Source organism: Phyllostomus discolor, chromosome 1 (genome assembly GCF_004126475.2).
Source record: "Phyllostomus discolor isolate MPI-MPIP mPhyDis1 chromosome 1, mPhyDis1.pri.v3, whole genome shotgun sequence".
Lineage (NCBI taxonomy): Eukaryota > Metazoa > Chordata > Mammalia > Chiroptera > Phyllostomidae > Phyllostomus > Phyllostomus discolor.
The window spans coordinates 114339707-114360712 of record NC_040903.2 but is presented as its reverse complement, the minus strand read 5'-3'; the positions used below and the strand labels follow the sequence as shown (position 1 = coordinate 114360712).

The window sequence follows — 21006 nt, the reverse complement described above, 5'->3', positions numbered from 1 at the left end:
TCATCCAGCCACGCAACCTCTGGTGTTCAGATGGCAGGGGCCACTATGACACTTGCTGTCTCCTGGTTTCTGGCCTTCCCTAAGGACACTCAGCCTGGGCAATGGTCCACTCTCCCTGGCCACCTTCCTCAAGCGGCCCCCTCCCCAGCTTTGTGCTGCTTCTGCCCTTTGACCCACCTCCACAAGTCAGTGAGACCCTGCAGCAGGGAAGTGGCATTCACACCAGGCCCAAGTGACCTCGAAGCCCATGCCCTTTCTGCTTGGTCTCCCTGTCCCCAGGTGTCCCCAGAGCTGTTTCCTGTGGGTGCCATCACTAGGTTTCTTTCCCAGAGACTGCTACTTCCACCTTCCGTGGTGGTCTTTTTCTGCAGGAGGCTCCGATGGGCACGGTGATGACAGGGTCAAAGAGCAGCTCTCAAAGCAGGAGGGCCAGCCCTGTGGGGCTCCCCAGGTGCTGGCAGGGAGGCAGCTGCTCACAGTCAGCTCAGCCTGGGCACCTGCTCTGCAGGAAGTCGAGGGGACTTTGCTGGAAATCTGCCTTTAATCTTGGCTTCCTGTTTTCTGCCCAGGCGGGACTGAGTTTCAAACTATTTCACACCAGCTTCTCTAAACTGTCTTCTCAGAGCCAAGAGGCTGGGGGAGGGGAGAAGGTAGGCTGAGGGAGGAGAGGCCCTTTCCTCCCCAGGAGACCCTAGGAGCAAAGTGCATACCCACCCATAGAGGTGCTTAAGCTCTGGACCTCTAGCCATCAGCGCCGTTCCCCCTTTGCACCGAGCTAGTATGGGTGGGTTACTTCATCAGAATGCAGCCCAAAGTCCTGAGCACAGTTCCCCACATCCAGGGCCATCCGGGGCCCTCCAGCCTCTCTTTTCTCCCTTCCCTCATGCCAGACAGGTAGCCCAGACTGGGAAAGCTAGTGCTTGAGCTTACCTGGCTGGGAGGGGCCTCTTAAATTTCCTCCCAAATCCCAAAACCCAAGGCCCCTACTCTAATGATCTTTCCAAAAGTCCACTGCATGGGGCAGCTGGTGCTTTAGGCTTTGGGGGTCCTCAGATCTAAACCCTAGTCCTGGGAGTGGACTCTGGGAAAGTTCTTTCTACTCTGAGCCTCAGTGCTCTGGTATTAAAAGGTGGCTCCAAACACGGGCTTGACACCTCCATGTCTCTCACAGGTGTCTTCAACTCAGTTTGTCTAAAACCCAGCTCCTGAGCCATCCTCACAGCTTGAGCCTCTCCCAGGCCCTCCCAGCTCAGCAAAGAGCACCACACTTTCCTCCAGAGCTCCAGCAACATCTGAGACCCAGCCCTGCTTTCTCCTATGGCCTCACTCCCCACAAACGGCCCCTCACCAAGAGCTGTCACATGGCTCTCCTTTGCCCACCAGAGCCCACTCCCATTACCACTGGTGGGGTTATGCAAAGCATCCTCACTGGTCTCTTGACCTTCACTCGGTCATGTCACTTCCCCACTTAAGACCCTTCAATGGCTCCCCATTGCTCATATAATAAAATCCAAACTCATGTAACAGCATCCCTGATCCATAGCACCCTACAGAATCTGGTCCCTTCCTCTCACACCACTCTCCCCGCTTGTTGCTCTTGTCATCCCAGCCTTCTGCCCCTCAAGCTTCTCTCTGCCTGTTTCTCCAGACCACTCTCCTCTGTCAAGCACTCATGAACTTCACACCAGTGTCTAATTGTTCTGTTTATTGCTTTATTCTCTTAGGCAAGACCCATGCTCACTCCTCGCTCACTTTTTTGTCTCCAACATCCAGAACAGTGCCTAGCACTTAGGAGGTGCCCAGCATTTGTTGAATGAGTGAGTGAATAAATGAATGAATGAATGAATGAACAAGGAGATTGGCAGTTAATTGGCTCTTCCACTACAAGGTGGTTCTGTGGGGCACGGCCCTTTATTGATTTGTGCCCCCCCTCCCCCATGCCTGGGACTCAGAGAAAAAGAATTTATTTCACTGCTGTGAAGAGGTGGAGCCAGCATTCAAATGCAAGTCTGTTTGACTCCAAAGTTCACACTCTGGGCCACATAAACCCAGGGGGAAAGTCAAACTCATTTGAGGTTAAGGGAAGACAGGTTGGTAACAAAACTGGGGCAGGGGTTAGAGCATCTTCTCCAAATCAGCTGCACTACCTTCCCATTTTGCCAGCTGACTCGGCCAGGGTAGAAGAGATATCAACTTCTGCCTTCCAGAAGGCTTCGCAGAGCTGCTGAAGTGCATTCCTTTAGTCTGAGAGGTGGCCCCACCAGCCCCACTTTATCATTCCATCTCAACCTCAGAGGAAAGAAAGGGAAACCAAATGAGCTGAGCACCCTCTCCACCCCCTCACCTTCAGGCCATTATCTTGTTAAATCTGCGCCTTCTCTTTTGAGAGAGGTGTATTTTGAGCAGGATCTTACAGAAAGAGGAAACTAAGCTCAGAGAACTTAAGTAACTAACCCAAGGTCACACAGCTAGTAAATAGCCCAGCTGAAATTTAACTTTAAGATTTGAAGCCCATGGGATGGGAGTGAAGGACAGAAAACTGTACTTGAACAATGGTTAAAATTAAAAAAAAAAGATTTGAAGCCCAAATTCATGCTTTTCTCCACTACACCTACCATAGTTATTTATCTCTGAGATTTACTATATCTTCTCAAAGGGCAGGGGTGTGACTACTACTTCCCTCCTTGAAAGGCTGGCCTCTTACTGGGAAGCTGGCCGAGGGGTGCATTGGATTAAAGGACCACCCTGTGGTTGTCTGAGTGGGCAACGCCCTACTCCTGCACCTGGCATGTAAGGCTCTTTACTCTCTGCAGCCACACTGCGCCCCCAGCTCACCCTTCCACAGGGCCCTTTACTGTTCACCTCACTCCCTCAGCCCCTCATTAATTTTGAATTTTAAGACTTTGTCAGTACACCTCATCTCTCCCACTGGACAGTGACCCTCCTCTCTGCCCACCCAACCCTGATCCTTCAGAGCCCAGTCCCTAGGAAATGACTTGACACCTCCAACCTACACTGGAGTCTCTGGCCTCTCCCCATCAGTGCTCCCCTACACACACACACACACACACACACACACACACACTCTGCTCCTGTAGCTCAAAGCAGATCACCTCCCTGTTCCATGTTAACAATGATATATAATAACAGGCAATATTGAGGGCTGACCATGCGCCAGCCACAGCACACTAAGCATTTCAAACGTATTTACTCATTTCCTGCCCCACATGATTTTAAGAAGTTGATGCTATTATCAGTTTTCCCCCCATTTTACCAAATGAGGATCTAAAGTATGGAGAGGTTAAGTAACTTTTCCAAAGTCACACAGCTATTGGCAACTTCTTCATTGCTTCCGGGCTGAAAACAAAGTCTGAGCAAGTCCCACAAGGTTCTTTGAATCTCTCTACACCTTGTGGCTTCCAAGACCCCAACTCCCACCACTCTCCTGTACCCACACTGCAAAGTGCTTCCGCACTGAGCCATTTACAGTTCCCAAAGTCACCAAACTCTCCCATTTCTCCCTTCCTTTGTCCATGCCGTTCCCTCTGCCTGGAGTCCCAGCTCTATGAAGTCTCCCCATTAGCCTTCCCCTCTTTTCTGCTTCCTGTGGTACACCACCTTTCCACCCCTGGCAATTATTTCTTTGAGCTTGTCTGTTGGCCAGTTTTACTACTAAGAACTTTTTGACAGTTGTGAAGTGGTCCCACTAGCAAATAAATGCTTACTGCTATGACTGAGGTCCCCTCTCCATAACCAGATCAGAGAAGAGGAGCCCAGGCCCGGCCTAAATGGTTTCTACATCAGGGGAGCTGCGCCCAGAGATGGATGGAAGTGGCTCCACAGCGGGCTGATCGGCCCTCTGCCAGGGACCTCCGGGAGCCCTCATCGCAGGCTCGCAGGTGGGGGCAAGGCGTGGGCGCAGACACACCCCCACACATACTGCCCCCGGCGCCCAGTAGGGGGCGCCGTCCTGCCGGCTCACGCCCCGCCGGCCCACGCCCCGCCGCACGCCCGGCAGGCCCCCTCGCGCAGGCGCGCTGCCGCGGGCGGAGGATCCGGGCCGCGCTTCCTCTAGCCAGGCCTGCGAGCTTCCTCCCAGCGGAGCCCAGGGCGATCCGAGCTTGGCCGCTGCCGCCGAGCCCCCGGCCGTCTTCCCGCTCCCGTCCCACCCCGCACCCTGCCTGGGGGTCCTGCTGGGGTGGGGTTCCGGCGGGGCGACCGCCCGGCCGCGCCGCTGTCGTGGCCGTCCCGCGGCCAGTAGTTCCTCCGCCCCAGCCAGCCTGTGGCCGCCGGATCCTTCGCGGCGTGGAGCGCGGGGGGCCCCAGCAGCTCCCGATCCAGCGTCCGGGGAGGCCCCCGGTGGCCGGCGCGACGTTCCAAAATCGAACCTTGGTGGCGGCGTTCGGAAGCGGAACTCTGCTGGGGCCGCGCCGGCTACATTGTTTCCTCCCCCCTATTCCCTCCCGCCCCCTTTCCCCACGCCTTTCTTCCCTCCCCGACCCCCGGCCGCGCGGCTGGACCCCTGCCTCCGACAGGCCACCCCTTCTTCCTCTCTCTTCGCACCTATACCTCTTTGTACCGCACGCCCCGGGGACCCCTGCTCCCCTCCCCTCTCTCCTGGCCGCACGGACCGTCCCGCAGGCCGCTGATGCTGCCCGCAGCGAGCTGGCTCGGCCCACAGTTTCCCGAGAGAGGTAAGTGCCTGGCTGGCCTGGAGGGGGCCGTCCGAGTGCTTCCCGGTGGTAGAGGGTAGAGGTTTCCAATTCCGCTTCGGTGCTTCTGTTGCAGCTGCCATCGCTTCCATTCCCATCCCCCGCCTCCCTTTCCCCTTGTTCGTGGGTTCGAATTCTCCCGGGAATCTGTCAGTTCGACTGGGAGGAGAGCGCCGGAGGGACCTCCTGCCCTATGAATCCCTGAGACTTGTCTCAGGCTACCCCAAGTCTGTCCCTCTCTTTCCTCTGTATGGGGGCTGGCTGGAGCCCGGCGGGAGGGGTCAGCCTGAGCCAGGGCCCTGGAAAAAGGGCAGTGTGCCATTCTCTGTCCAGGGCCTCCTTGCAGGTTCTTGGCCTGCCTGGTTCTGACCCCTCCTCTCTTCCACTGAGGCCCTGCCAGCTCTACGAAGCTCAGGGCCCAGAGGTCGAGCCAGCCACCCTCGGCCTCCCAGAAGACCAGACCTAAGCCAAGAGATCTCTGGCCCTTGGGTGGGGATAATGGGCAGGGCCCCGTCCTAGGTGGAGGTAGCACTGGGCATTAGGACCATGTCCCGACCTCCTGATAGTCTGGTCAGACCGTTCTAGGCTTCTCTGGGCCCAGGCTGGCTGTCAGGAAGGGGCGTGTCCAGCCATCAGATTCTTGGAGCTTAACTAGGGGCTCACCTTCCCTCCCATTTTATAGACCAGGGAACTGAGGCTCAAAAGGGGAAGTTGCTACCCCAGGCCTCTGGTAGAATTTTACCTTTTATCTTCCCATCCCCCACTCTGCATGTGCAGGGCTTCTGTAGGTGGTGGGCAACCAGGCAGGCACCTTCACCCACCAGGGACACAGGCTCCCAGGCTGGTCCATGAGACCCTGTTGAGTGAGCATTTGTTCCCCTCAGAGAGCTGGGAAGGAGGGAGAGGACTTCCGGCCCCAGCTGTGCTGGCTGTGAGTTCAGATAGCATCTGTGCTCCCTCTGGTGCCTGAGGCTGGGTGCCACTAATGGGGACTAGATGTATGGGGCACCATCTAGTGTGGCCCTAGAGCTCAGCTGAAACAGCCTGATGGTCAGTCGAGACGCAGCCCTCCCTCACCTTGTCCCAGCTGGCCCAGGAGGAGCCAAGTTCAGACTGTGAATGGGATCTGATGGCGAAGGTGAGGGCCTTGTTTCCACAGGGAGTGCCCTACAGCCTTGGCATAGGAGCAGCGTCAGGGGCGCCCAGAGGCCTGTTCCAAGCTCCCCACACCATGGGGGTTCCGGTGTCTTGGTGGGACCTCAGCAGGAACAGGGCAAAGGCAACAAGAGGAAGAATGGGAGTGTGGCAGGATACTCTGGCTCCCACAAGGGTGGGAGGTTCCCTGGAGGATGCTGAGCCATGTTTGGGGCCCTGCTCAGGCCTCTGTCCTTGATTTAAAGTTTTTTTTTTTCTGGAAATCCAAATGTGGTGAGCCTGTGAGGCTCCCCTCATCCATCCCTAACTTCCTTTCCAGCCTGAGGCTCTGGGGCTGAGGCCTGACATGGTTAGGTGCTCTCACACCAACTGTGACCTGAACTCGTGCAGCCAGGGTCCTGTGGCCTTTCTAGAAAAGGGTCTGGCTCCAGGCAGGCATGTGTGCAGGGATGTGTTTTTTACCTGGTGAGCTTAGTCCCTTTCTCCCTCTCAGAAGTGGCTCCTTTTCTCTCTGTGTTGGGTTGGGGGCAAGGAAGGATCAGAAAATGGTCCCCAGGGTCACTGCAGGGGACACCAGGCCCCAAGAGGCTGAGCCACTGTGGAGCAGCTCACAGTACAGGCAGCGGCTGTGGTCCAGAGCTCACAATGGGACTCAGCTGCTCCAGCAAGCCACCAGGTGGCTTGATTGGGCAGAACAACCTGGGTCCAGTTCTGGGTTCTAGTTTTTGAGGAATTTCAAAGCCTCTACACATAGTCCCCGAAGAACAGAGTAGTTTGCTGTGAGGAAGACATGGAAGGGAGAGACCCGAACGTGTCTGTGGAGCTGCCCATAACAGAAGGGCCGTGCGCATGGTAAACCATGTCCCAGACACAAGAGCTGGAGCCTCGGGCATGTGGGGCCCAGGAAAGCAAATCTGAGTTTGTTACGAGAAAACTATGTATATGTTAGTTTCTTAATTTAGAAAGTAAGAAAACAGCACTACAGGAAGTTTAGAAAACAAAAGTCACCCACTATTTCTTTACAGGCACAGCGACTGTAGCATTTGGAGTTCCCTGCCAGTCTTTTCTGGGGTTTTCTTTTTTTTCCCCTCTCTGTCGTTGCTGTAGTTGTTTGAACGTGCGCGCCATGACACCTTGTTTCATTTAACACTGCGTCTGTGGGCATTTTTTAATGTCACTACGTGGTCTGTGTAACTTTGACTCTAAAAAGCTATAGAATTTTCCAAATTGCTGCCACAGCAACCGAACCCAGACCTTCTTACTAAGCATGTGCACTGCTGTTGCACACCCGTTGCTGTGGTGGTGGTTACAGACTGGCAGAGCAACCAGGCGTGTGGAGAGAGCGGGCAGTTTAGCACCCAGGTGAGGCTGGTTCCAGGCCCAGCCCATGCCATTTAGGCCTGGGTGGACGGGCCTTGAACAAGTCACCCTCTGTGCCCAAGGTCTTTCATGCACACACCAAGGATGGTGGTACCTGCTTCAGAGGGGAGTGTTCAGACAGTGTGAAGTAACTAAGGTGCTAGAAAGTGCCTGGCGCGGCCCCTGGCTTCCATAGGCACTCTGTCAGGAGGGGTTGACGCTGTTGGTGGAATGCCCACCACAGGCTGCGTCAACATGTGGGGAAGATTTGGCTGGTGGCTTGCCCAGCCAAGGCCCAATCTCTGCCAAGGAGTGGGGGGCTCCTGAAACACTCCGGCCAGTACCCTCTCCTTCCTCCCTCCTTTCCCCTCCCTACCACCCTGGGATTGGCCAGCCCAGGTCATGGGTCTGGCTCTGGGAAGATGGGCTACTGGTTGGTTTCTGGAACCTGAACCTACCCATTTTCTCTTCTTCCAGCATCAGAGCTGAGTAGACAGGCCTCTTCTCTGAGAGCACAGCTGCCTCCCGTCCCCCAGCTTCAGCTACTTCCTAGGCCAGCCCTTGCATTTCCCCAGTGAGGAGAGAGGCCTGCTTTCCCTGGGAAAGCTGAGACTTGGGCAAGGAACCCAGGCGTTCTGAGCCCTAACCCAGGGACAACCTTGCCAACCTCATCATCCTACTCTTTCCCAGGGGCCGGGCTGGGCAGGGATTTTAGAGCCTCCCATGGGGAGTTGGAAGGGAACATAGATGGTCCACAAATCTCTGGGGAAGTCTCGTGTGTTCGCGCCTTCCTCTTTGGCAGGTGTTCCCCAGGTCTGACCTGAGTGTGTATTGATGTGATATTGCTCGCTTCCTCTTGTTCTGCCTCTGTGGAGACCAGAGAATTGGCAGTGCCCTCCTGGGACCACCCCATGGACAGTAGGAGGAAACCAGTCTCAGCTTGTCAGTCCCAGGCTTAGAAGACCATGGCCCCAAATGACCCCAGGATGGCCCAGAACTAACCTAGGGACAGGGTCCTCCCCGAGGTGGCCCATTCAATGCAGAGGTCCCCACGCATGTGACCTTGGACTCTGGCTGCCGGACTTCTGCCTGTGGAGTGTCTGCCTTTTCGCTGGTCTTGGTGCAAGGGAAGTGGGTATCACAACTGCCCTCTTGTCCCACAGTCTGAGCTGGGATGAGGTCACAGGGCGGGGTCCTCTCCAAGACGCTGGGCCAGCTAGGGTAAGCCCTTGCAGTGTTTTTCAGTCCCCTCTCCTTGGCTGGGCAGGATGGGTGGAGGAGCAGGCCACCCCCCACACCAGGCAGGGAGCACTGCCTCCCTTCCTCCCCTCCTCTGGGTCCCTTCATCCAAGCGCTGGAAATAGAACCTGCTAAGTAATGATTAAAGTCAAATTCAGACCTAAAAATAAAGAGCTGTTGAAGGGAGATCCAGTGTGCTCCCTGCGTGGCTGAGGGGGGAGGGGGAGAGCAAGGCCAGGCTAGCTTCCACGGTCCAGCCCCTGCCTCCTGGGAGAGACCAAAGCCCAAGGGGTATCAGTACTGTTCCACCAATTGTGGGGTCTCTGTGGAGCAGGATGCAGCCTGCACCAAACGAGAGGACTGGCAGGACCAGGGAGAAAATCCCATTCTTCCCTTGAGGAAACTGAGACCCAGGAGGGAGAAGGGAGGGATCTGTCCAGCTACTGGCTGGGAGCTTCTCTGTGCAGGCCCCAAGGGGCCTGAGGGCCACATGCAGCCCGTCTCCTTTCTGCCTGCGCAGTTTCTCTTCCTGGTTTTGAGGTACTGTGATGAGAGCAGCTTCTCATCACACAGGAGCTGTGTACGCCTTGGTGGGGCTGGGCCTCTAACCGCAGCTTCCCTCCGCCTCCCCCAACCCCCACCCTTCGTGGTCTGGGCCCAGAGGTGCAGGAGCAAGCAGAAGAGGGGCTGCCTTCCTGCTCCGTAGTTGGAACCCTTGTGAGTGGGTGACATTCTGATGCCTGCTTACCTGGTTCTCACCTAGACCCAGACATTTGTGGCCTGTGCTATCTACTGTCAGGGACACAGGAGGAGGGAATGGAAGAGGAACCCTGAGAGCTCCCCTGCTGGCCAGTAGAAGAGACCAGACTCTGAGACGAGTCAATTAGGGGAGGCCTGTGGTTCCGACTTCCTGGCAGAGCTGGTGGGAGCTCAGAAGCTGGGGATCTGCGTAGGCTGTAACAGCAGAAGGCTTCCTGGAGGGGAAGGGCCATGAAAATCAAGAAAACATTTGCAGAAGAGGCAGGGTTGGGGCAGAGGTCCTTGCTTGGAACTTCCACCCTCCCGAGGGCTCTGACTTCTCTAGTGGCAGTGTGGCCCTAGACAAACTTTTGGCCACTGTGTTCGAGGCAAAGTATGGCAGACAAGCAAGGAGTGGGCACAGGTGTGACTTGTGCTTCCCACCGCAGGAGGGCCAAACTCTGGGCAGACCTCCCCTCAGTGGCCCTCCTCACCTATCTGTCCTTTTTCAGGGTGTCAGTCTGTCCCGCCCAAGGAAAGGTTTGAGGTTTTTTTCCTGACCAAACTCAGACAGATCTGAGCTTAACTCCCTGCCCTTACCCCTTGGAAGTTGGGTGCCCCTGCTCAGGACCTGGTTCCCCCTCGGTCAAACACAGATCAGCTGGGAACTCTCACAGGGCTTTGGGAGGATTAAGTAACTAAGGGTGGGTCAGTAGGCTCTAATTCTGCACTTTCATTTTCACAGCCCTTCTGCCCAGGGAGGCTACTGGCCCCCTGTCCCTCAGGTGGATAGCAGAGCGGTGTGTCTTGTGTGAGGCTGGAGCGCTTTCCCTTCTGAGCTGCGCCTTCTCTCCGTCCCGTTCTGGGATGGGGAGACCAGGGATCTGCGGCCAGAGTTCTAGACGGCTCCTGTGCATCTGGGCCTCAGTTTCCCCTCCTGTAATATGGCTAAGAGCCTTCAGGTGAGGGACAGGGACACTCCATGATTTTTAAGGGTTCCTTGAAGGTCAGTACTGGAAGGCCATATGTAAATGTAGGCAAATAAAGATGCAAACACCACAGCCTTTGCTCAGGCAGGGAAGGGGCAGACTGAGGAAGGCCCTGGGGAGGCCCCAGTCACTGCTGCCCAGTGCATGTAGGTAATTAGGACCCTGAGTGGTAATTAGAAACCTTTCTGGGCCGGGAGTACCAGCCTCCAGTTGCAGGGGGGCCTGGGGGAGGGGACTCCCACCGGCCTCCTCTCACTCCCAAACCTCTAGACGAGACTTCCAGTCCCACTAAGCCAGCCACTGGGGGCAGAAAAAAGCCAGTGAATTGCTATAATTTTGTTTGCTTTTTTTTTTTAGTATTTTCCCGCCATTAAACTGGCACATCCCCTTAGGGCAGGGGTGCTGAAGGCTGAGGGAGCTTAGGGGTAGGGGTGGAGCAGCACACACTGGAGCAGAAGTGGGTCGTCCTTCCAAACCTTCCCTGATCCCCAGGGAAGTTTAGGCTTCAAGGGTCGTGTGCCCAATTCTGCTGTCCAGCCCTGAGACATCTGTGCAATGAAGTTGCTGAGGCTCCAGAACCTTTTGCCCCCATAGCCTGGCGCGTGGCCAGGGGCACCCCAGTGTCCACAGCCTGGGTGTCCTTTGCAGAACCGCAGGTGGGGGTGATTTCACTGCTGCCAAACCAGCCCAACTGCCGGCAGCGCCCCGCCCTTCTCAGGTGCACTGCACTGCCCTTGTGGAGGGGCGCGCCCAAGTCGGAAGTTCGGTTCTGCTCATATCTGTCCTGTGACTTGTCAGAAACCTCTGGGCTGACTTCAAAGACTCTGTGTACCCCACCCTGAGCCTTCTTCAGCCTTAATTAACTCCCTCTGTGCTACAGTTTGGACTCTTGGCCTGACCTGGTCTGGCACACCACCCCTCTTCTATTCGCTTCCACCTAAAATCCTCCCAGTCCTGGCTCCCCTGCCCTTCTTCCTGAGAGCCTTCCCAGGTTCCCCAGGTCTGTCCTGTCTGTTGAGGTACTGAGCACACCTGGCCATGGTTGTCCATCAGGAGGACAGGAGTGGGCCTGCATTTGGTTGGGGCATTGAGTGGAGTTCTTGGGGCCCCAAGGACAGGACCTCCTGGGCCCTTTACTCTCCCAGCCCACCAGGCATGGGGTTGGGTGCGCGGGGAGGCTCCTGAAAAACTGGCTCAAAGAATGAGAGGGCAAGGTGTACCTGCCCACTGCTTCCTGTGGCTGCCCGTGCCCCACCCCCCAGGCTCCAGCTGGGTCCCGTGGCAGAACCAGTGTCTGGGGGCCATGGCCCCCAGTTCCCCCGGGTCTCTTGTGCACTTCCCCTTTCAGTGGGTATTTTTAGCTGGGTATAAACAGTTACCAAAGGCTCCCATGCCCCATTAGGCAGTGGAGTTTTGGTGAGGGGGAAGGGCAGGAGCCCCTTGACCTACCCTGGCCCTTAGCACATGCTTGGCTGTGGGGGTCTAAAACTGTCCCTAGGGCAGGGAAGTGGCAGCCCAGGAGTTTCTGGTTCCGATCCCCACCAGCCTGGGCTCCCAAGAAAGGCCTGCCTGAGGCTGCGGCCACTGACCTCAGTACTTGGGCACAATGCCCAGTCTGTTCCCGGGACCCTAGCACAAGGACTGCTGGGATCAGGGTTTGGGGCAGGAAGTCCCTGCCCCATAGCCCTATGGGGGTGGGGTGACAGCTGCTGTCCTTTGGGGTTAAGTATAGTACCATCGGTTATAGGACTTCAGTGTGGTGCAGCCAGCCTAGCTTCCCCCTTTCCTTTGTTGATTCATTCATTCATTCAGCACTCTGGGCCCAGCCCATGCTGGGGCGTGAGTCAGCCCCCAGCTTTTCCCCTGAGAGCTGGCTGCCAGTCCATGATCAGTGGAGTTCCGACTGCAGCCCAAGGATGTGTGAGAGGCGTGGAGGCCCAGAGCAGCCAACGCAGCTGGGGGCACGGGAATCTCCTGGCAGAAGTGGCTTTCAAAAAGTTCTTTATTTTCATTCTTACTTTTAGAGGGAAGGTAATACATGAGTGTGCTTTAAAAAAAAGCTAAGGACAAAATTAGCAAATACACAGTGAAAAAAAAGGAAGTTTCCCTTGAATTTAATACTCTCTCCCCACTCCCATTTCAGAGGCAGCCCCTCTCAATCAGTTTCCTCTGTCTTTCAAAGATAATCTGCATATCTGAGTTTAGAGAGGAATTGCATATCACTTTAAAAACACAACCTGTAATATACCAAGGACAGTGTCCCTTGCCTTGCACTTTCTTACTTTTGAGTATTTCAAACCTACCAAAATGCTGAAATAATAGTATAATGAATACCCCCATACATCCTTTACCCAAATTCACTAGTTCTAAACATTTTGCTATATTTGCTTTGCCTTTTCTTTCATAGACATGTATGTATATGTTTTCTTTTCTTTCTTTTTTTTTTTTTTTAAGAGAGGAAGAGAAACATCAGTGTGTGGTTGCCTCTTGTGTACCCCCTACCGGGCACCTGGCCCGCAACCCAGGCATGTGCCCTGACTGGGAATCAAACCGGTGACCCTTTGGTTCACAGGCCAGCACTCAATCCACTGAGTCACATCAGCCAGGGCTGTTTCATTTTTTTACTGGTATATTTGGGTGTTAGTTACAGGCATACTTTTTACACCCAAGTATTTAGCATGAATCTCTTAATAACCCCAGTATTGTGGTCACACTTAATATTATATAACATTTCTGCCCTGGCTGGTGTGGGCCCTTGTGGGCCGGGTCCCTAGTAGAGGGAGGGCGAGAGGCAACCACACATTGATGTTTCTCCTCCTCTCTTTCTCCTTCCCTTCTCCTCTGTCTAAAATAAATAAAATCTTAAAAAAGAAAAATAAACAAGTATATAACATTTCCATTTCCCCAATTGTCCCCAAATGATTTTTGTAGCTGTTTCTCCCTCTAATCCAGAATCCAATTCAGAGTCACTCGTTGAATCTTACGTCATGTTTCTTTTTTCCAACTTTATTGACATGTAATGTTATACGTTTAACGTGTAAAATGTAATGATTTGATATGTGTATATAGTGTAAAAAGTTACCACAATATGGCTAGTTAACACATGCTTTACTTCACATAATTACCAGCTTGCTGTCTCATGTTTCTTCTGTGTCTTATTTAATCTAGAGCATTCCCCAGCCTTTGTTTGTTATGTCCTTTATGACACTGACATTCAGAGTCAGGCTGGGTGTGTGGGCTCTGTCTGACTGCATCTCCCTGACAAGAGTCAGGCCCACAGCGCTGCGGAGCCGCACGCCGGAGCCTGGGTCCTCCGCTGGGCAACACAGCAAGAGGGCCTCCGTGCAGCTTGTCGAGTAGCTGGGGATGCTTCATTTGACCATTTGGTTAACAAGGTGTCTGGGGCTTGGCAGCTGCATCCCATTGCTTTTCCCTCAATGACTTGTGCTGGCTTTTGCCAGTTCTACTTTGTCATGAGGGGTATCGTGTATCAGCAACTAGAGATCTGGTCCCATCAGCTGGAGTATGTCGTTCCCTTTTCGGGATATTTGGTCAGTTATTTACTTGGCCCTTGTTAATGGACATAAAGATTGTCTCCCAGTCTCTTGCTACTACAAAAGTACTGCATGGACTGTCCCACTGTATATTTTAGGCAGACATCCAACAGCAGGGTTTCCTCCGCTGCACCCTAAAGGTTGAGCAGGGGGAAGGGAGTGGGAAGAAAATGCCAAGGCAGGATGTTGAAACAGTAGGTGGAAACCAGGTGTAGTTGAGGTACCAGAGAGCCAGCAAGTCCCAGAGCAGCCCTGGAGCTTCCGGGTTATCACCAACCCATTGTACTGATGGGGGCGGCACTGGGTCCCCAAGTTGCAGACAGGAGAGCAAAGGGAAGTTTGTTCTTCCCTGTCCAAGCCCAGGCCCTCAAGGAAGCACACCCAGATTACTGTTGCCTGGGCTTGCCCCTTCCTCTCAGCATCCCTGGCATCTTACGGGCAGGGAGGCATGGAGGTGGCTGACATCTGAGCGCTCACACGTCAGAGGGGCAAGATGGTCACTTGGGATGTGACGTGACTTTGGGCAGGGCCACCTTGCTTCTTGGCTTTGCTCTGGGTCCCCGTCTATAAAGTGGGGTGGTGTCTCTCAGTTGTTAGAGAACTTCATGAGCCGAAGTGTGCCAGAGACAGGACCTGGCACAGAATGAGTGCTCAGAGAACGGGCCTGTTATTATTTTTATTATTACCATCAAGTCAAGGGGGAGGCGGCAGCAGCTGCAGGCTGGGAAAGGAGTGTTTGCAAACTGACAGCCGGGAGGGTGACTAATGGTGCTGCAGCCTCCAAACCCTTCTGCAGTAGCTTGCTTCTTGGGGGGAGGGGAAGCATGGGATATGGAGAGCAAGTGGAGCCCCTGTTTAGAAGGGCTGAAGGTTGGGGGCCTCAATTCAAGGTCTGGGCTGTCACCCTAAGTAGGTCTGTGACTTCAGGCAAGTTGTTCAACCTTGAGAGCCTCAGTTTCTGCTTCTGTAAAATGGGGGTGAGGAGCTCACAGCTTCCACAGTATGGACCCCGAGAGCCTAGGGGTGGTTTCTGTCCAGGTGGCTCCTGCATGTGGGGGCAGGGCACGGGAACGAGGGTCATCCTCCTTGACCTTCGGCCTTCCTGACAAACGGCAGAGGTTGATAGATTGGCCTTTGGGGAAGGGAAGAGAGGCTTATGCCAGACACTTCCAAATCTAGGGCTTCATTCCACTCCTCCCACAGCCTACTTGCAGGGGACTCCTGTCCCTGCCTTTCAGGGTGAGGGATTGAGTCATTCACCCGAGTTGCACACTCAACAGAGCCAGGTCTGCCTGACTCGGGAACCAGGAGTGAGGCCTGGAAGCGGTGGTGGTTCTGCTGCTCAGGCCCCAGGCCCCAGACCCCATGACCCTCAGAAGTAAACTCTGGTTCCCCACATTAGCGTTTGAAGCCTCTACATTTTGCAAGGTCTCTGCCAGGCCCAGCTCAGGGAACTGCCGCAAAGTGACCCCACCCCCGACTGGGCTCAGACAGCCTCACAGCCGACAGGCAGAAGCTCCCCCTGCGCTCCTTCCAGTCGCCGTCCTGCACCGTAGATTAGGCTGATTTTCAACTTTATCCAGATGCAGTCAAAGGCATGTGCTCGTCCGTGACTGGCTTCTCGGTTAACATGATGTGTAGAAGTTTATTGGTGGTGTTTCATAGCTGTTGCTCACTGAGCCTCACAGCAGTACAGGGCTCCATTCTGTGAACACACCACTGTGTATCCCTCTGACTTTTGGGAGGCATCCGGGAAGCTCCCAGTTTGAGGTTTATTACAGATCTTGCTGCAGAGGGTGCTCTGTGCTGGCCTCAGTGGACACTGGCCTGTTTTCTCCTAGGTGTGTACCCTGAAGTGGTGTGACCAGGCCACAGGGTTGGTGTGCCTTGGCTGTAGAGATACTGCCTGAGCAAGTTTTTATAGACAAAGAAACTAAGAGACCCACAGAAGACAGGTTACTTTTCCCAAGTCACTTGCACCTTCCCCGGGGTTCACAGGCCTGGCCTGGGCCTCTTCCCCCCAGACCAGTCACCTAGCACTGGTCTTGGGGCTGGTGACTGTTCTGCCGGTCTGTGAGGCCCCCTCTGTTCCTGAGGGTCCTCGGCCCTCCTGCTCCTGCCTACTCCCCGCTTCAGCGCCCAGCCTGTGGAGACTGGGGGGCTGCCCTCACCCTGGGCCCAGCTCTGGTTGCCTTGGGCGCCTGTTTAGATTGCTGTGGGGAGGGGTGGGGTCTCAGTAACTTGAGGGGGAGCCATCTCTGCACATCCATCCTCCATCTTCCTTTTTCTTCCTACAGCTCTCATGGTACCAAGTGACAGGTCAGCCTTCCTGTGACACGGGGACGCTAGACTTCTGAGAAGATGTCAGCAATACAGGTACCACAGGGGCAGCGTCTAGAGCAGTTGAGCGCCCCCAGTGGGGGTGCTGAGCAGAAAAGAGGGCTCAGATCAGTTTGCTCCCCTTTTCCCAGCCCTCTGTCCCAGCCCTGGTTTTTAACAAAGTAGAATGCCAGGGTGCACTGTCACACATGGGGCCCTAAGGGTGGGTGGTCTGGGGCAGAGGTGGAATGTCAGCTGGGAGGAACCCAGGGTTCCAGAGCTCCCGTGGGGGGCGGTGCCTCACCCGGCTCAGAGAGGACAGCCGAGAGCTGTGACCACGAGGGTTTGTGGGCAGGTGGGTGCTGCACCGCCCACCTGTAGCCTGTCCTGCAGGCCACCTGGCCATCCGGTACAGAGTGCATTGCCAAGTACAACTTCCACGGCACAGCGGAGCAGGACCTTCCCTTCTGCAAGGGGGATGTGCTCACCATTGTGGCCGTCACCAAGGTAATCAGGGAGTTCATACATCTACCCCACCCTCTCCCACCTCTGGGCATTCCCCCTGGGTCCAGGTTCCCTGCAGGGAGAGGTGGGTCTGAGAATGAACATGTCTGGGCTGCCCTCTCCCCAGGACCCCAACTGGTACAAAGCCAAGAACAAGGTGGGCCGTGAGGGCATCATCCCAGCCAACTATGTCCAAAAACGGGAGGGCGTGAAAGCAGGCACCAAACTTAGCCTCATGCCGTGAGTACCTCTGAGAGGGCTTCTCTTGCAGTCTGGGGAGGAGGGAGGATGAAGAGCCCTGATTCCCCCAGAAGAGAGTCAGGAAAACGGGGAGGCCATAGAAAAGGGCTGAAATGTCCTGAGGGCGTCTTGAGATGAGGGGAAGGGTATGGGTGCTGGACCTGAAGGGGAAAGGATGGGTCCAGGACTGAAGAGGGGAGGGTGGGAGCAGAAGGAAGCCCTTAGAAAGTAGAGGCTGACAGGGGCACAAGGCTCCATACCTTTGGGCCACCGTGACCCTGGCCTGGCGTCCCCCAGCTGGTTCCATGGCAAGATCACACGGGAGCAGGCAGAACGGCTTCTGTGCCCGCCAGAGACGGGCTTGTTCCTGGTGCGGGAGAGCACCAACTACCCAGGTGACTACACGCTGTGTGTGAGCTGCGACGGCAAGGTGGAGCACTACCGCATCATGTACCACGCCAGCAAGCTCAGCATCGACGAGGAGGTGTACTTCGAGAACCTCATGCAGCTGGTGGAGGTGAGCCGCTGCACCCACAGGCCTGGATGCTGGCTCCAGACCCACTGCCTCTGACTGTTTGACCTCGGGACTGTCATGCAAACTCAGTGGCACCTGTTATGTGCCAGGGTGGGCCTCTGACCCCATAATACCACCACAGGGAGGGTAGCACTGTCCACATTTCATAGGCCAGGAAACGAAGGTTCAGAGCAGTTAAGAGACTTACCTGAGATCACACAGCTGTAAATTGGAGGTGCCAGGACTTGAATCTGAGCCTCTCTGATCCTGGAACCACTTTGTTCCAGCCACTTATGGAGCTACATGGCCAAGTGTGTGTATATCAGAATGTGTATATCAGTCCTCGTAGAGCTACACTAACGGTCAGGGTTTCCCTGGGCTCATGCACCTGCAATAGTGTGCCCACAAGTCCCTGCAGCTCCTGAGGCCAGCTCTGCCAGCCCTGGCCAGGCCACACCTGTAGCCCCAGGCAGCCTCCCAGATTCCTCCTGAATTCACTCTTATCTCCTTCCTTCTGCCCACCTGGCTTAGCCTCTGGCAGGGGAGGGTCCTGGCATGCCTGGCTACAGGCTATTGCCGGGACTGAGTCAGTGCTTGTCCTCTGCCTAGGAATGCTGGTGAGGACCAGAGTGGTAGCAACAATAGAGAATCTGTCCAGCAACTGGGTGTGGAGTGGTATGGGCAGTGGGCCATGTGTTGAAGTCTGGGGCCTCCGTAACCCAGGCCCTGCCAGAAATAAGGATCCCTCCCCTGCCAAAGCAAGTCCTGGCCGGGTGGGATGAGCTTCTGCCGCCCTCAGGTGGTCAGACTGGGGTGGTGCATGTGAGCGGCTAGTGATCTGCTCCGCCCCCCTGCAGCACTACACCTCCGACGCAGATGGACTCTGCACACGGCTCATCAAGCCAAAGGTCATGGAGGGCACAGTGGCAGCCCAGGATGAGTTTTTCCGCAGTGAGTGCCACCCCCACCCCCAGTCCTCACTTGCCTACTTGCCTCTTGCTACCCAGGCTTCTTGGCACTGCCCTATCCCAGAGGCTCTGGAGACCTCCAGGAAACCCCACACATTACATAGTACAGTCAGCCTCTGTAAACTCCGCTTCAGCGTCTCCAACCCTCACCGCACCCCCTTTCCTTCACCAGGTGGCTGGGCACTGAATATGAAGGACCTGAAGCTGCTGCAGACCATTGGGAAGGGGGAGTTTGGAGGTGAGCAGGAAGGTCTGGGAGCCCTGCGAGGGACCAAGGGACTGTGGGGAGTATGGGAACAACCACCCGCTCTCTCCCCACAGATGTGATGCTAGGCGACTACCGAGGGAACAAAGTCGCCGTCAAGTGTATTAAGAACGATGCCACTGCCCAGGCCTTCCTGGCTGAGGCTTCGGTCATGACGTGAGTTGGGCAGGGGGTGAGTGGGAAGGTTGCCCCTCACGTGAAGGGGATGAGGAGGCGTGGTGGGCTCTGATCACTTTGTCTTGCCCCAGGCAACTTCGGCATAGCAACCTGGTACAGCTGCTGGGTGTGATCCTGGAAGAGAAGGGCGGGCTCTACATTGTCACGGAGTATATGGCCAAGGTGTGCGGCCCCAAGACCCACCCCTGTGCTGGAGCCCAACGCTGGGCTCTGCGGCTGCCTCCAGCCCCAGACGGCGCCCGTGGGCCCTGCTGTCGTCCCCTCCCACCTGAGCCTTGAAGGCCCCAGGGCTCAGCTTTCGTCCTGGCTCATCATGTATTCACTGTGGCCTTGGACAAGTTGTGTCATCACCTCTCTAAGCCTGTTTCCCCATCTGTGCAGTGGAGATACTAACAAAGTTGACCTCAGAGATTGATGAGAATTAAGAGATAACACATGAAAATGGCTGAGGGGTGTCCACTGTATAGACCCTCGTATTCCTGCCGACTCCTCCCATGCTCCTCCCTGCTCCTCACACCTCCCCTGGGTGTCACCCTTCACCCAGCCCCAGGTCCACTGTTCCCAAGGGCTGGAGGGAAAGTCTGACCTGTGGGCCGTGGTCTATCTGTCCTGTCCCAGGGGAGCCTGGTGGACTATCTTCGATCACGGGGTCGGTCGGTGCTGGGCGGAGACTGTCTCCTCAAGTTCTCACTGTGAGTGCAGCAGCCCCTGGGGAAGGGCTCCCCACCCTTTCCCGGGAGGCCTAATCTGAGGGGGCACGTGGCTGGCTGTCTCCCAGAGACGTCTGCGAGGCTATGGAATACCTGGAGGGCAACAACTTTGTGCACCGGGACCTGGCTGCCCGAAATGTGCTGGTGTCTGAGGACAACGTGGCCAAGGTCAGCGACTTTGGCCTCACCAAGGAGGCCTCCAGCACCCAGGACACAGGCAAGCTGCCAGTCAAGTGGACAGCCCCCGAGGCCCTGAGAGAGAAGGTGGGTGGGCCTCCCCCATGTTCTGATCAGTGGTGGACAGGGGTCCTGGGTTCTTGCCCCCCCAACCCCCCCCCACCCCCGATTCCCAGCATCTGACCCAGCTTTTCCCACCAACATGGTAGAAATTCTCCACCAAGTCTGACGTATGGAGTTTTGGAATTCTTCTCTGGGAAATCTACTCCTTTGGGCGAGTGCCTTATCCAAGAATTGTGAGTGCGGGCACTGGGGTGGAGGACGGCTGGGGCTGTCGGAGGGCTGGGCAGGGGGCGAGCCCTCCCTGGGCTCTGCTTCCCTGGGCTGAGGCCTGGAAGCTGCAGGCTTGCCCTCAGGACCTTCCTGGCCTGAGTCTGAGGCAGAACTGAAGGGGATCGATCCCCCAAGGCGGGTGTTGAGTAGGGGTCCCCTCCCGAGTCAGGCCCTGCACAGACTCATACCACCCCTCTACCCTCAGCCCCTGAAGGATGTCGTCCCCCGGGTGGAGAAGGGCTACAAGATGGACGCCCCCGACGGCTGCCCGCCCGCCGTCTATGAGGTGATGAAGAACTGCTGGCAGTTGGATGCCGCTTCAAGGCCCTCCTTCTTGCAGCTGCGGGAGCAGCTCCAGCACATCAAAGCCCGAGAGCTGCACCTGTGATGGCCAAGCACCCAGGGCGTGGGCCTTGGGGCCGAACTTGGAGAGACGGGCCTTGAGCCCCCACTCAGTGGGCCCTGGCCTGAACTGAGCCCAGTGGGCCTCTTTCCTCTGTCCCAGCCTGTGCCTCCTCCGGTCCATCTGGGGACCCCGCCTAGGCCTGGCAGCTTCTCTCATGGACCCACCTGTGGGGCTGGGGGAGCCCCACTGAAAGGCCAAGAAGCGAGGAGGCTGAGGAGCCGGAGGCAGACACCCCCACCATGGCCGGGCTTCCCTTGGCCTCCTATCTCTCACTTTCCTAGAGTTTTATTCCTTTCCTTTTTTGAGGGTTTTTTCCCCATGTGCTTATTTTTTATTATTTTTCAAGATAAGAAGAAAGTACCCAGAAAATGGGCATTTTACAAGAAGTACGAATCTTATTTTTCCTGTCCTCCCCATGAGGGTTGGGGAAACCAGGCCCCTCTCCAGGGACCCTTTGCCCAGCCTCATTCCCCGTTCCGTGTTCCGTGTCCCGTGTCTCCTCGGTCGCCCCGTGTTTGCGCTTGACCACGTTGCACTGTTTGCATGCGCCCGAGGCAGATGTCTGTCAGGGGCTTGGAGCTCGTGTGTGCTGCCGCCACCTGCCTTGTGAGATGGAATCATAATAAACCACTCCATGAGGACACCGC

At 55.9% G+C, this 21006-nt stretch overlaps 2 protein-coding genes across 3 annotated transcripts in view; both read left to right on the top strand.

The window, feature by feature from the left end:
- The window catches only part of LOC114492026 (cytochrome P450 1A2-like), a gene marked incomplete at its 5' end in the record, with an annotated part of 25743 nt that extends 20565 nt beyond the window's left edge, over positions 1–5178 (top strand). The window contains 2 exon segments of the mRNA XM_036013434.1: positions 4642–4694; positions 5103–5178. Coding sequence (XP_035869327.1) covers positions 4642–4694; positions 5103–5178 — 129 coding nt within the window.
- On the top strand, positions 4123–21006 carry CSK (C-terminal Src kinase). Of its 2 annotated transcripts, none has more exons than XM_036027904.1 (13): positions 4123–4694; positions 16044–16122; positions 16447–16572; positions 16697–16809; positions 17107–17326; positions 18181–18274; positions 18464–18529; positions 18613–18712; positions 18805–18895; positions 19352–19425; positions 19512–19707; positions 19830–19916; positions 20159–21006. In XM_036027904.1, the coding sequence occupies exons 2-13, from the start codon at positions 16108–16110 to the stop codon at positions 20339–20341; spliced, it is 1365 nt and encodes a 454-aa protein (XP_035883797.1). In that variant the 5' UTR covers positions 4123–4694; positions 16044–16107; the 3' UTR covers positions 20342–21006. The 2 variants fall into 2 exon arrangements, with proteins under 2 accessions (XP_035883797.1, XP_028362792.1); XM_028506991.2 differs by having other exon boundaries at positions 4126–4694; positions 16459–16572.